Source organism: Bos mutus, chromosome 26 (genome assembly GCF_027580195.1).
Source record: "Bos mutus isolate GX-2022 chromosome 26, NWIPB_WYAK_1.1, whole genome shotgun sequence".
Taxonomy (NCBI): domain Eukaryota; kingdom Metazoa; phylum Chordata; class Mammalia; order Artiodactyla; family Bovidae; genus Bos; species Bos mutus.
This window is the reverse complement of record NC_091642.1, coordinates 43,081,018-43,096,724: the sequence shown is the minus strand read 5'-3', so window position 1 is coordinate 43,096,724 and position 15,707 is coordinate 43,081,018. Positions and strand designations below refer to the sequence as shown.

Sequence of the window (15,707 nt, the reverse complement as noted above, 5' to 3'; positions counted from 1 at the left end):
TTTCCTATAAGAAAAGCTTCCTTGATAGTTAGGTTTACTAGCCTCAAAAAGGGATAATTCTTGGCCACCACATGTTTATCAGTATATGGGCATGAAAAAATGTGGATATATGAAAAATTCCCTGAGCTCAGTCAGTAAAGAATCCACCTGCAATGCAGGAGACCAGGGTTCTCTTGTGTTGGGAAGATTCCCCTGGAGAAGGAAATGGCAATCCCCTCCAGTATTCTTGCCTGGAAAATCCCATTGACAGAGAAGCCTGGTGGGCCAGAGCCTATGGGGTCACAAGAATCAGACACAACTTTAGTGACTAAACCACCACCACAAAAAGGAACACAATCATAAAAGAGAATTGAAATAGGACATATCCTTAAAAAAAAATGAGTTGCTGGGACAATCGAGACAGCATGGCACACGGAGAACACGCGTGGACTCTGGGGTCACATACACATGCTTTTGCCTGTCTCAACCTACAATTTTATTTTGAGCAAGTGGGTTAATCTCTCTGTGCCTCACTTTCTCTATCTGAAGAAATGGGATGAAGGGTACCTACTTTGTCAAATTACTGTGAGAATTAAATGAGAAAGCTTATGCAGTCTACAGTCAGGCAAATATTTTAGTAATAATTAGCAGTAGCAGCAGTAGCAACACTAATTGACCAGTAAAGACAAGGCTTAAAAGTGACAATTATTACCTTCATTTTATAAAGGATTTCAGTAAAGATGAGAGCAATTGTTCCCTATGTCTAGGGGGGAAAGAAAAGAAGAAAAGATAAAGAATGAGCCTCGCTTGAACAAGAGAAGTTTCCCCTTAATCATGATGAAGCAACAGACTGAATTACAAAAAGAACTTTTGAAATATGGTGATGGCAGTCACGAAGAAAAGGGGGAAATCTATCATGATTTAAAAACACACTAGCAAGGGTTCACCTCGGTGTTATTTAATGACCTCTAAGTTCATCTAGTAGAAAAAGCCACTCTTGCCAAGACAAATAATGTCTACTTGAGATCTTTTCCATCTATCACACTGACAGTAACCCTTAGGAATCCAGAAGACGGAGCACTGCTGTGATGATAAATGATTTACAGGGCACAGGACTTCAGCGGTGGTACCAAAAGAGAAAGATAAGAAAGGGCCAACTGAGAAAGACAGCCTTCTCTGATGAGCAGTGTTCTGTTTCACACTTTAGTATGAAGGTTCTGGTCACGTGCTTCACTTGGTTTACCTCTCTGCACATTCTGCTGTGAGCTCTTTACCAACGTTTTCTTTAATATCAGTTCTTTTTATCTCTTCATTTTTGAGGTAATAGAAGGGTAACTCTGGATTGCTTAAAATAACCATACTACAGATGGACTCTAACTTTAGGTGGAAATAACAGGATTCTGTTTAAATATCAGAATTCTCTGAAATAATTTCTTGTAATAATCCATAAACATGTAAACACTCATACATATATAATGCTTCAAAGCATCTAACTTCTCCATTCCCAGAACTTTTCTGTACCTACTCAATATTATTTCAAATGCCACAAACAGTAGTTCTCTTTCAAAAAAACAAAAACCTCTTTAAAGAAAACAGACTAGCTATTTCCCACCCAAACGCAAAAAGAAGGGGAAAAAGACATCTTAATGCCTTAAGCAAAGCATACAAAAGGCAAAGGCCAGATAAATTCATGAAGTATGCAAAGAGGTGGCAAGAAGCTAATAAAAAATGTTTCATTCACAGTGGGCTTCTTATTGTATTTCTTTGCCATTGCTTTTCATGAGGACTATTTCAAAGTAATAATCATTTAATTTTATGCTATTCAATGCTTCATGAACAAGAAGTCATTTAGTTCTTGTTTCTTTTTTTCTTTCAGTGAGTGAGTGTATATCTCCATACTAAATAATACTAAAACATCAAGAAGGCAGTCAGGCAGATTACAATTTTTCATGTTGTATTTTTCTTTTATGAAGAACAACAAAAAGTCTGAAGTCAGATTTTGAAGAAAATGACTAGCCCCTGATGAAGGCTACCACTACAAAGAAACAGTCAGAGCAGAGTTCCTTTCAAAATATTCTAAAGCTTTCGGATCTACAAGAAACACTGTTCATACAAATGGATAATGGAGTTGAATATTATTTTTTATAAAGTATTAAGTGAATGACTAGAAACTTTGAGCAATTCTTTCATTTTGCACTGTACCAAATGCTGTGGGAGAAAAAGGATTTTCTTCTAAAAACTCAGAAATGTAAAAGTTCTCAAAATAAAAAAGTGATTCACTGAACAGATCTTCCAACCAAAAAATGACTCTTACTTTGCTGAGTGTCTCTGGACTTCCTTTTCTCACCTTTGATATCCTCAGATAGTTGCTAAATATGTGTTATTGTTGTTCAGTCACTAAGTTGTGTCCAGCTCTTTGCGACCCCATGGACTGCAGCATGCCAGGCTCCTCTGTCCTCCACTATCTCCCAGAGTTTGCTCAAACTCATGTCCATTGAGTCAGTGGTGCTATCTAACCATTTCATCCTCTGTATCTCCCTTCCCCTTTTGCTTTCAATCTGTCCCAGGATCAGGGTCTTTTCTAATGAGTCAGCTCTTCGCATAAGATGGCCAAAGTATTGGAGCTTCAGCATCAGTTCTTCCAGTGAATATTCAGGGTTTATTTCCTTTAAGATTGACTAGTTTGATATCTCTGCAGCCCGAGAGAATCTCAAGAGTCTTCTCCAGCACCGCAATTTGAAAGAATCAGTTCTTCAGGGCTCAGTCTTCATGGTCCAAGTGTCACATCCATACATGACTACTGGGGAAATCATAGCTTTGACTACACGGACTTCTGTTGGCAAAGTGATGTCTCTGTTTTTTAATACGCTGTCTAGGTTTTTCACAGTTTTCCTTCCAATGAGCAAGTGTCTTTTAATTTCATGACTGCAGTCACCATCCTCAGTGATTCTGAAGTCCAAGAAAAGAAAATCCGTCACTGCTTCCACTTTTTCCCCTTCTACTTGCTGCAGTTAGGAAGAACAAAGACCATGATTCACACAGAGCTCCACAGTGCAGGCAGTGGACTCTAGGGTTTATTCCTCTCCATCTTTTCTTTCCTCTCCTTCCAGTGGCATGAGTTGCCACTGCAGGCTTAGCAAAATAGTACTTGTCATTTTTAGATGTTTAATTTTCCTCTGTAAAGGGTATGGTGACACCCTGTCAAAACCATACAAGTCAAATATGAGGCCATCTTTTCTCCCTCATCGTAACACAAAATGTGTTATTCAGTCACCAATGATTTAGGCAGAGCCCATCTTAAGAAGATGTAAGTGAGAGCTATGCTGGCTTGTACAGCATGCTCACCAGCTACTGATAAACGCCAAAAAGAATGGTCAATCCACCCTGCAGTCCATCAGTAGCAATAACTCCAGAGGGGCAAAATTTAAAATTGCCATTTTTCTTGCTTGTCATGACAACTCTTTTTTTCTTTCCTCCCAGTCCAGACTTGGAAGCACTGTCAACACCATACTTTATGGATAGAGTTGGGCCATTAGGATGATCTACAGTATATACAGAAAGGAGATGCTTTTCCCTCGCATTATCTCATTATTCCTTGGCCTAAATCTGGTGAAAGCTTGATAGCCCTGTAATACAATTGTTTTAGAAAACAGCAAAACTACTGTGTTTAACTAAAGTGTATTTGTCATCACTGACATGGAATACAATTAACCAAATTAAGCTGACTGCTGATACTATAATTTTTTCAAGTTCAAAGAAATACAATACTACTCATAAAGAGCAGATATGGTCTTAAAGTAAGAAAATATAACTGAACATTAGAAGGTCCACGGCATTAAGAGATCTGCTTTTGAGACATATTAATAATTTGAACTATTAACATATACATTTGCAGGGCCTAAGTTACTTCACCTCTATATGGAAGGCAATGAAATTGTACCTGTCATAAAGGATTTCTGGTGAAGTTCAATTAGCACTTATGATCTTTAGACAGCCAAAGGTAATTAACATTTTTTTTAAATTGTAGATGCAGGTGGAAGTAGCATATATTGACACAAAATTGTCACTGATTCTTTTTCTATACAATTCCCCATCCTTTTATATCTTGGATTACAAAAATTCTAAGACACAGACCTTTTCCCAGGGTCCTACCATCAATGCTGACCCTCTTTCTGCTTCTAACTGCTAAGCTACACAAGTGAACACATGCTTTAGTTCGTGTTTCCTTTATTGTTGCTAATTCCTCTTGTCCTTCCCATTTAGGTCCAATCATCAAATGCATGACAAGAAACTGGATCATAATGAAAGCGTTTACTTTCCTTATGATTACCTTCCCTATGTAATTAATGTCCCCAACCCTCTGTGCAGCCTTATGACATCTACTCTGCTGTTACACTGCCAGCTGGATACATTTTCATGTTTTAGAAGGAGGGAGAAAGAAACAGGAAAGCTTCTCATTGACTCCCATTCGAAAGAGATTATTTTTTGTACCAAAAAAGTATTAGTAATTATATTAGCTGTTTTCATCATTTATATAAAGTACTATACTGATTGATCCTTACCTGAGAAGATAATGATTCAATTGCACATGTAAATAGGCTCCTATCAGAGAAAATTAGGAAAATCTTAAAGACTTTGTATTTTGTTTTGTTTTGTTTTTTAACAATATAAGGGGAAAGGGCTAGAGAGAGACCCAAATCTTGGCAATGGGAGCAGCAATGAGGTTGTGACCACAAGGCATAGGAATCCCTAGCTCTTTCTGGAGCTTTTCTGAGGGACACACCGAGATTCTCCTGCTACAAGTGTCACGTCGGTCCTCTCGTCTGCCAGCAGTGCCCAGCCCTGTTCACCACTCAGACCAGACCGTCTGGAAAGGGGGCTGAGAGCTTGATGTACTAGCTCTGCTTTCTCTGAAGCCTCCCTGGAAAGTACTCCTCAGCCTGAGCTCAGGCTGTTTGCCTTAAAAGGATAAAATAACTGTAGGAGGAAAAAAAAAAAACTGTAGCTGGCTACAGAGACATCACATACCAGAAGGAGAGGCACTACAAGGCCTGTGCGTCTCTCCCAAAGAGGGGCTCGTAATTGTTTCACCCTGAAGCACAGAACATTTCATGGAAGCCTCTGGGATACCAGGAAACAATCTCATTGGCTCACCAGGCAGCTCCCCTTGGTGAGAGTGGAAAACAAACGGGCGGACGGCTGATCCTAAGGTGTCATATTTGAATCGTGGCCAGGACTCATGGCTGGCAAGAAAGAGGGAAGCATACTTACCCACGGAAGGGAGCTGCTGCCACTTTTTGTGCCCCAGAGCCGTGCAGGTCACCCCAGAGATCATGGTGAAAATGACAAGTGTGGCTGCTACGGAAAGTGGGAAACTGGATCTGCCTGGCTCCAATGCAAGCAGGGGATTAGGGGTAGTAAAAAGGATTAAAAAAAAGGAGCCAAGAAAAGTGCTTTCCCAGGGGATGGCAATTCCAGGAACCTGTAGGAGCTAACACGGAATGAGCCACCAAGGAGGTTCTCGATCCTGGCTGCATTTCAGAGTCGCCTTGGGAGTGCAAACAATATACCTCCACCTCCAGTCCACCAAGGGGCAATTAAATCAGAATCCCTGGAGGTGGCAGCCCAGGAAAAAAAAAAAAAATTAATTCCCTAGGTGATTCTAACATGAAGCCTAGGGTTAAGAACCAATGAACTAGGTAAGGTAATGATTATTTCTTTGAGAGAATAAACAACAGACATTAACTAAATAGTATACACCTACAATTTGGAAAAAAACAAAAACCCTGCTGCTTTTCCAAGTCTGTAGTAGTTAAAGGTTTTAGCCAATAGACACATTCAACTCTTTAAGTGGAAAGTTTATCCTATTGCTTTAATATTTGTCTCCCTCCCCCCTTCCCCTCTCACCCTCTCACCCTTCCCCTCTCACACTCTCTCTCTCTCTCTCTCTCTCATACATACATACACACACACACACACACAGACACCTGTTGTCTTCTCATCACACTGTTTCCTACATCCTGCTGCTCACTGGAACTATCTGAGAAATCTTTAAAAAACACTGATGGTTGGCTTCCACCTCCAGACATTCTGATTTTAATGGGTTTGGGTTTTTTTTAAAGCTCCTCAGATGATTCTAATGTGTAGCAGTAAAGTTTGGGCAACAAACTTTGTTTTGGTCCTGTCTTTTTTTTTCCACTTTTCGCCAAGCCACTCTGCTTCCTATTTAATTACTGGTGAGCAGATACTCCCCACAGAACAGCCTTTATGGTATCTATTAGGATCATGAAATTGCCTAATCCTCCCACCCCTTTGGGAAGCAGAAGAACCTAGAGGCTAATGAGAAGGGCTCTCAAGTTCAAATTCCAATTCAGCCTTTTACAAAGTGTGTGGCTTTGAGCAAGTTACTTAGCTTCTCTGAATTTCAGCGTCTTGTCCCTCACTGTTATAAAACGGGATAACCTGGAGTGTTCCTCACCAGGTTATTTGATTAAAAAAAAGACAAGCTATGTAAAGCACAGGCAGCAGTGGTCTGACACAGAGTAAGGGCTCGATAAATGTCAGCCATCGCGATCGTGATGGGCAGTACCATTCTGACCTATTTTTTCAGAAACAGTGATGCACTGACTTATCCTCCACTTTCTTCTTCTGCATGGTGGTCTACACAAAGACCACCAAGCCCACCCTGGTATTAGACTAAGGGATGTTTCAAAGGGACGATACAAGGTATTCAAAACAAGCATTGGTCTAAAGGGAAACATGTTAATGGCTTTTTAACCAAAATTCCAGTATGGTTTCAACTCCCAAAGGAGGCCAGCCATTGGTACATTCCAATTTGGGTGTTTTCATACACAAAGTTCTCTCTTACCTGTAAATTCTGTTCCAGTCTCATTGCCTATTCACTGGCCCACAAAGCCCACTGATCCTTTTCAACTTTGCAAACATGCCATAGCTTTCACAGAAGTCATCCTGTTTTGCCCTTCCTTGTCCTCCTGACACACCTCTCTTCTTCCCACTCCCTCCTGCTTCTTTCCTATTAATAACTATGATTAAAAAGTCCATTCAGAAGCAAGACACTTTGAGAGTACACTATTAGTCCCACCTTTCGCTCAACATCTGTTTTGTGCAGCTACAGATTCTGTGCTCTTGTTTATATTTACATGACAGTTTTGGAGGGAGAACATCCCTCTGCTCTTAGAAACAAAATATACTCGGAGTTCAAACAGGCTCCACTTACTTAACTTACCAGAAAACACATTTGAAGGAGGTGCCGAGGAATGCAGTCATTATAGAAGATGGTGAGAAGGAAGGGGAACTGGTGTCAGAAGGCTGGGTGTGTGGAAATAAGAGAGGGACTGTCAGGGAAGGGGTGGCAAACAGCGCCAGCTCAACAGTTCAGATTAGGATTCAAAATGCCACAGATGTGATTGCATAATAAGCTGTTGCGCATACGGGTAAATGCTGCTTTCAGCACGCTCTTATTTATCATATTGTCTTGTGTTCTCAGAGCGTGGAACATTCAAGTCGGAGGGTCTGAGTGCTAGCATCGGGCCCAGTTCTCTGGGCTAGGCAGCAGCACCTATGGCAAAAATGGGAGAAAGAGCAGCAGTCTGGTGTTTGAATCTGGTTGCTAGGATACTATGGAGACCCTCCATTGCTAGGCAGACAGGGAAAAAAAAAATGCGTCCATATGCCTTATAACCTGCAAACAGCAACAATAGAGACATCATCTGCCTTCTTCTATCGTTTCCCATTAAGAATCCAAACCCAACTCTTTAGTGAAATAAAAGTAGTGGAAGCTTGGAAATGTGGCCCAGGAGAGCAAGGAAGTTGGCCATTTATATTCTCAGGCAGTTTCTAGAGCTACTCTATTGAAGGGCTTGTTGGTATTTTCATTATAAGCCCCATTTTAGGGGCACAAACTGTGCTTCAAAATATCCTAATAGGGTTTTAGCAGCCTGGTCTTATTTTTAAAAAGGCTGCTACAACTTTAACTTTATTGCATAGAGTATAATGTCAAATTAACAATCAAACTTAAATTGAATAGTCTTTTAGAATAACGTTAAGTTGGAATTGAACTCCCCAACAAGAATAAGGAAGATGAATTTACAAAATCAACTTGAGGTTCAAGTCCCACCTAAGTTCTGTTTGCTGGGGTGTGTGAAGAATCCACCATGCTAGTCTGTGGCATAAAACGAGATTATTTCCAGTGGGAACATTTAGAAGTGAGTGGAAAGTGGAACTTGTTTTCTTTAAGAGCAGAACTCAGCTTCTTTAAGAGAGTTAATCATCTGCTGCTTGGTTAAATTAAATATTATTACCTAGTCAGGATAGTTTTCATTATCAGAACCATGCAGGTGGGAGATGCTGGACTGGAATGACATTCTGAGATTCAGAGCTTTACTAATGGGTAACAATTAGTCCTCAGTGTAAGTGTGTGTGCACGCACACACACATACCCCCCCTCAATTATTCTAAAAACAAGCAGAAAAGCCCTCTCAGCTGCTTCAGGCCGAAGCTTGGTGTTCTGGTATAGGCACTAGTTGCTGTGATTCCCCAGATGCACGCTCTGCTTTCCTTCGTTGTCTTGTCCCTTTGCTGATGGCCCTCCCCACCCTAACCCCACCACTCTCACCCCATCACCACTCACCTTAATCATGCCATCAATCAAATACTCAAACACCTCGACTTCCACAAGAGTTTCTGATACCCTAAAATTAAATGGGCTCTATTATGTTTTACCAACGGTCTTAGGGATCTCCTATGGGACTTGCCTTACTCTATTTCTAGAATATTCACTTGTGCAGTATTGTTAAGCCCTGGTTAACTCCTTGGTGATAGGACTCACACATCTCACGTCCAAATGCCTGACAATAACTTGCACGTGGTCATCTGAATGCCTGACACTAACTTGCACACGGCGCATTCCACAAAAGTGCTGAACTGACCTACTGGACGTATCTGAAATGTAATTGTTACCTCTGATGCTAATTATGCTTCAATATTATGCCATCTATGATTACACTAAAATCCTAGAATTTTCCCACCTTCCTACACAATTTAACAGAGAGCCTTTAGGAAGATTCTATTTCTCTATGTCAAGGCTTAAAAAATAATCAGATAAGATTGTGTTAAAATTAATGCCTCCCTAAAAATAAGAAGAATATACTTCTTTTTATCCTCAGCTCTCCAAAGTACTTCACAGTCAAGCGTATAATGTTACAAAACAAAACATGTCATCGTCCTTTGAAATTCAGTTACCTCTGGGCTAACAGCTTAACAAAAATACAGAGACACTAACAACTTCTGACAGGAACTCAACTCTCATGACAGCAGAATGGAAAGGACTTGAGAATATTTACCATAGGTAAAGGGTTTAGAGATCAGCATACCAGTGACTGAATGTTCTAACCTACCACAGAGTCAATTTTCAGGAATAAACTAGCATGAAATAAAATTACTTTAAAAATCCATGAGAACTACACTGTCTGCATAATCAACAGGCTATCTGGTCAAAAAAAATGAATATTTTATACAGTTTTCATCTTTAAGGATTTATTTACCTAATTCAATCCAAAACATACAGTCTGATAGTTTTACCTTCTCAGTAGTTATTTAGGAGCAGTGGAGTATAGATTCCAACTTGCTAATCAGTTCTTTGGCTCATCACACTCACAACAGAAAAAGGGTTTGGGGGCTATTTCTACATATGTGTAAAAGAGTCAAACAAAAATACCAGCCCTCACAGGCACTCACAGGTGCCGCAGGAGTGCCTGGCTCTGAGCTGGAATCCCACACAGCCTTCCCTCCAATTCCCAGCATACAGGGAAAACTCCAAACCAAAACTGTTAAGATGATTTAAGTTCATAAGTTAATTTACATGTTACACTATTTTTCAAATGATTACTTAAAAAAAAAACACAGAGAAGTTTTTTAAAGATTCTAATCCTTAGAAGGCAACCCCAGTAAGCAAAAAGTAAATATACATATACGCATACATCAGATAACTGAGGACATTCTCTGGACAGTTACCTACATCCAGTAGAAAGGGAATAGAAAACTACATGAGCATGAATTTACAATCAATTTTGGGCTATTTTGATGATTTCATTTTAACTCAAACTCTCAAAAATCTGCAAGTTTTAAAAAGATGACCAAATTTAGGCTGTACTAAAAATAAAATATAAAGATATAAACACTTGTTGCCAGTAAGTTGGTATAATCAAATTGTTTATAGTGAAATAAACAGAAATTCAAACAAGCCTCCTGCACTTTGGTTAAGTTTTCCTAATTCTTCACGGAACTACCTTGTATGATCATTCAAATGACCTAAGTGTAACCATTTTGCAGACAACATGCTTCTCCTCTTACCAAAGGTACACTCTACCACGTAAGCCAATTTTATTCTAGTTTTCTTTATGTAAGTGTGAAAAAAGAACAGATGTTTTTCCAAAATTATTTAAGTTTGGAAGACATTCATTCTATGGTTTTCTTCAATATAAATCCTTCAGAATCCCCAAACCCCTCATGGTGATACCTTAATAGCTGACTTCCTAAAAGTACAAGTTATTAAATAAAGATCAGAATGCAAACGCACAGTGTGGTTCAACTGATAAAATGTTGATCATAACTGGATGTTGTGAATTATTTGCCACGCTAATTTCATTTTCCACCATGGACTTTAAAAAAAAAAAATCTGGTTGTTCTGTATGTCATGCACTAAGAGATTTCTAAAATTTTACCACATTATACAGCTCAGACTACACTGCTTAGATTCTTTTAGATCTTGTCTGATAAATTGTTTTCATTGGAGTTATCAGCTGGCTTGATCATGCTTCAAATAAAACTGATTAAAATGGTCTTTTTAAGAAAGGAGAGTTTGCTCTGAGTTACTCCAAAGTCCTGCCGATACTAAAATGAGATCCTATGGAGTGCTGAAAGACGCAGAGAACTGTCTTTGAGTTATATTTTTCATTATGCAAAACTTGGCCCTGGAGAGATGGCCATGTACCTCGTTAGCTGAAACAGGCAAGCATGTCAGCTCTGCAAATTAACTTACTGGAGACATCTGAAGTGGATTCAGATCATTCAGGTTTCTAAAGCAGATCCAAATCCACTCAACTATTAGGGCAACCTTGTGAGGTTAGAATCTCAGAAATGTGTATCTTTATTGTCTTTTCTCCCCACACACAGAATACCAATTCCTCCTTAAGCTAAATCTGCATAAGGAAACAGCGAATGCTCTATGGCAACCAACAAGGAGAGGAACAAGTCTAAGTTTTCAAAACTATAATTAGTATATACTCACAATCTGCGCCCCCCCATCCAATAAATACAAATGGGAACAGTCTAATACTCTTTCTCCTTATATTAAATCTTTGTGTTTATTAAGCGAAAGGCTCCCAGGGACCCTGTATTATTATGTAACATGTGTCATCCAGCCAGTGTGATGTAGTTTGGAATAGAGTAACAAACCCCTTGGTTTATCGATTCTGTCATTAGTAACTTAAAATACCATTCATCTGGGTGCTTACTCTGTATTAACGTCATGTTCCTGCCACTTTACTATCTATCAGAACTCCAAGTGGAGTGGTGTGTAACGAGTTCCATTCAACTTTCCCACCCAGGCTGTGCAGCCCACTGACATCAGAACTACATAGTTGTTTATAATGCTAGGACAATACCAGAGTGGTTGCATCAGAAGCCAGGAGTGAGGCAAATAATGTGACCACGATGTCAGTAAAGGTAAGTGGACTTCTCTTCCTCTGACCCCGGAAACATGTCACCCTCCGGGGGAGACAGAGGCACCCCGTTAGCAACATTATATAAAGTCCTTAAGGAAAATAAGCAATATTCTCCCTCAAATGTTATGAAAAAAATATTTTTAAAAAATCAACAGACTAGGTTTCCATTTGTGGATTGTAAATGTCATCCAATTCTGGAAATCAAAAACTCTTTCCTTTTATATGTGTATCTGCTTATTTTTGACACTTTAATGATGCCAGAACATCAGGTTTGAAGAGTACCAGCGAGAACTGCTAGCATGTAGAGAAATCCGGGAGAGCCACAAAAGCATAGAAAGTCAGGGTGATAGCAGACGCATTTCAAGTCTGAGGAGCCTGCAGTTAGGATTTTCCGGTTGGGCAGGTTTGCCAGGGCATTTGGGAGATGAGGCTTTCAGTTCTCTCACCCATACATACACAACCTGTCACACATCTGGGGCGCATTCAAACTCTACGTACAGTAGATGGCCTATATGAACGTATATATATATATTAAAAAAAAAATAGCTTGACATCTAACAAAGACAGGGAGGCAACGTAGGTGCAGTGAGTCTGGTCTGAGAAACGTGCACAGCCCCGCAAGAAGTGCGGGTTAAAATGAAACATTTCTGAGGGTGAGGATCAACAAGGCAAGCGGGAGGGGCGGGAGCCGACAGACAATACAGAGACCCGCAGCTCCCCACCGACCGGGTGCCACACGGACCCGGAGCGTAACCCCTGCTTACTGTGGACTCTTGGGGTAGAAGGGCAGGGTCACATGGCTGAGATCCTGGATGTCAAAGGCGGTGGGCTCAGCGGAGATCGCCTGCCGCTTGGTGCGCGGCTCGCCTTGCAAGGTGCTCGCGCTCTGCTTCTGCGCCTGCTGGGTGGCCGGCCGGATCACCGAGCGGTACTTGTCCAGCTCGTTCTGCAGCTTCTGGATCAGTTCGTCCTTCTGATCCAACTCCAGCTCCAGCTCGTCGATGAGAGCATCCCGCTGCCTCAGCTCCTCGATCTTCTCCTGGAGCGCGTACTGTAAATCCCGCAGGGTGCCCATGCTCCTCCGGGCTGCCGGGGGCTCCTTCCTGCCGCTGCTCCGCGTCTTGGGGCTTCCTCCCCTCTCCGATCAACTTTCCCCAAAGTCGCTGCTGCCTCCCGAGTGCGAAAGCTTCCGACTTGAGACCAAAGCCAGGCTTGGCTTCTGAGCATGCCCAGTCTGCCGGCTCCAGCCACCGAGAGTTTCAGTGCAGATTCCACTTCTCCGGGCTGACTGGGAGGCTGAGAGCAGGGATAAGCCAAACGGCAGGTCGGGCCAGGCTTCCACCTGAACCTTGGCGGGCGCCGGGGAAGAGAGACGCGAGCGCGGTGGCCGAGCAACGGGAGAGGGACTCGTAAGGTGGGGGTGGGGTGGGGGACTCCGAGGCCGCGGCGGGTCTGCCCGGGTCACTCGCGCCGGGCGCCGAAGGAAGCCGGCGGAGAGTGTGGGGAGCCTGATAAACCTCTCGGCGCGCCAGGGGATGCGCGGGCGGAGCGAGGCGGGAGCACTACTTCGGGGGCGGGGAGGCGGGCGGGAGAGGACCGGAGGGACCCCGAGCAAACTGGGGAGGCGTCTGCCGCCCGGGAGCCTACCGGGCTGGAGGATGTGGGGACTACAATCCCGGCGACGAGCGAGGGCAGAGCGGACTCTGCATCGTAAGCGCTCTGAGTTCTGGAGGTGTCTGGACTGCCAGCCTCGCGGAGAAAGGATCCCCAGCCTGTGGCTGAGCTCTCGCGTCTGCCTCGCCGCCTTCCTCACGGGGAGCGCCTCACACAGGTGGTAACGCTTGAAAACAAACTTGCCTCTCAGGAGAGGGGAGCGAGTCCGTGCAGGGGAGGGGTTTCCACTCACACCCGGGTGCCTTTGGGGGAGAGGGGGAGCTTTTGATCCCACCCCAACCCGCGCCAGCGTTTCCAGCTGCTTCGAATGAGTCCCCTTTCCACTCCTTCTAAACTCGGACTCATGAACTCTTTTTAGGGCAAAGGCCAGAACGGGATGGGACGGAGCCCTAGAAGGCTGCTCAGCTTCCCCACTGTCCGTCCCACTTAACCAGTGTTTGCGGAATAGTTTATGCAAGGGCCTTCCTCCTTCCACTTGCTGAATTTGTAGAGGGGTGTCAGGGGCGGGAGGCGGGCAGGTCAAAATCACTGCGGTATTCCAAAAAGTTCACTCTGAAATTGAACCATACCTTTAAAATTACTTTCTTTTTTTTTTTTTAAGTTTAATTTTATTTTTAAACTTTACAATATTGTATTAGTTTTGCCAAACATCGAAATGAATCCGCCACAGGTATACATGTGCACCCCATCCTTAACCCTCCTCCCTTTTCCCTCCCCATACCATCCCTCTGGGTCGTCCCAGTGCACCAGCCCCAAGCATCCAGTATCGTGATCGAACCTGGACTGGCAACTCGTTTCATACATGATATTGCTTTCTTGGTAACTAAACTGTTAGGGTGCTAGCCTTCCCCTTGAATGGCAAGACACAAACTTTGAAGAAGAGATAAAATCTTAAAGGAAAGGGGGGACCCTAGACGGGGTATACTGTACACTGTACCGCCCCACCCCCACCGCCCCCATCCCTGCCTGCTCCGTATTTCCTAAAATGATGACAATTTAGATAGCATCCTTTCTGTCCAAGGGTAATTCTTCTATCATGTTTAGAATCTTCCATAACACTTAAATTCCTCATATTTACCTAAATCTTCACCTAGTCATTTAAATTTTTAGCATCTTTATTAGCAGTCCTTTAACTACTATTCTTGAGAACTCAATGTTATAATCTTCGATGTTCTACTTGGCTATTCCTTAACACTAAATAAAACAAAGTAGACAGAAGATAGATTAAGATTCTGAATTGCAATCCAGAACTATTCACTGGAATCTAAATTTAGACAAGGATATATATCAGTCTCAAAAAAAGTGCTTACTTTTTGCTTTTGAATACACAACCTGTTCTAAGAGGAGCAGAAAGGAAAATGGGGAGGCGAATGAGAAAAAAAAGGAGGAAAGAAAACAGAACCAGCTAGCTAGTGTCACTTTAATAAGCTTTTTGATTTAAAGTGTATTTAATTTTGTCTGTAATTAAGGTGTAAATGAAAAAGGATACACAATCCTAAACATTCTACCCAGATTAGGATTTAATTCTCTCACTACACATGATATGACAAAATTGTTCTGCTTTCCAATGTGGATGTTTTCAGAAGTGCATTTATTTCAGAATGCATCGTACAAGGTGAATGATTTCCCCCAAACAAACATGGATAACTTACAAATACTGAGAGCAGCAAATAGTAGTTCTGAATTATTGTTGTTTTAATGAAAACTAAACCAAGCAGAAGTGCTCTGGCTTTGTATAGCTGAGTCTTTTCTAAAAGAGCTTCCATGACATTTTCCTTCTCCCAGGCAAAAGGCCAAATTCTTATCTTATTTAACCTATGGGAATTCTTTAATTCCATGGGAAAATGTCAAAAACTTAATGAGACTCCTTTCCTATAGATCTATTATAGGGGTCTAGGAGCCCAAGAGTTTAATGTCTAAAAATATATCAGGAACATTGTATAGGGGACATTATTAGACAACTGCTAAGCAAGGTTATGCTGTAAGGTTCATTTGAGGCTTAAATGGGGTTACTTAATGTCTTTGAGCAGCACAAAGAAAGAAGATTCTTCTTCATTTGTAGAAAGCTTGTCTACACATAAAAAGGATAAAAGAAACTAAAGCATTTTCCCCAAAACATAAAAAATTGCATTTAAACCAGGAAAAAAATCAGGGTTTTTTTTTTTACAAAAATGAAATTTCTTCCACTGTTAATGTAAATATTTTTCACTATTTAATCTACCATAATCTATGTACCACTAGAGGATGTTACATTTTCATTTTAAATGGGATTCTTGTGATACAAAATGTATTCCTTGATGAATCCCATAG

General features: G+C 41.6%; 1 protein-coding gene across 2 annotated transcripts in view; it reads right to left on the bottom strand.

Moving 5' to 3' along the window:
* The window catches only part of PRKG1 (protein kinase cGMP-dependent 1), a 1,407,171-nt gene that overhangs the window by 1,300,208 nt on the left and 91,256 nt on the right, over positions 1 to 15,707 (bottom strand). The window contains exon 1 of one of the 2 annotated variants that reach the window (XM_005904631.3): positions 12,488 to 13,022. The exons of the other annotated variant lie outside the window; for it this stretch is intronic. Within the exon in view, the coding sequence (XP_005904693.1) occupies positions 12,488 to 12,798 (311 nt within the window). The 5' untranslated portion in view covers positions 12,799 to 13,022. Of the gene's footprint in view, positions 1 to 12,487; positions 13,023 to 15,707 lie in introns of those variants that run through there. 2 annotated transcript variants of the gene reach the window in all.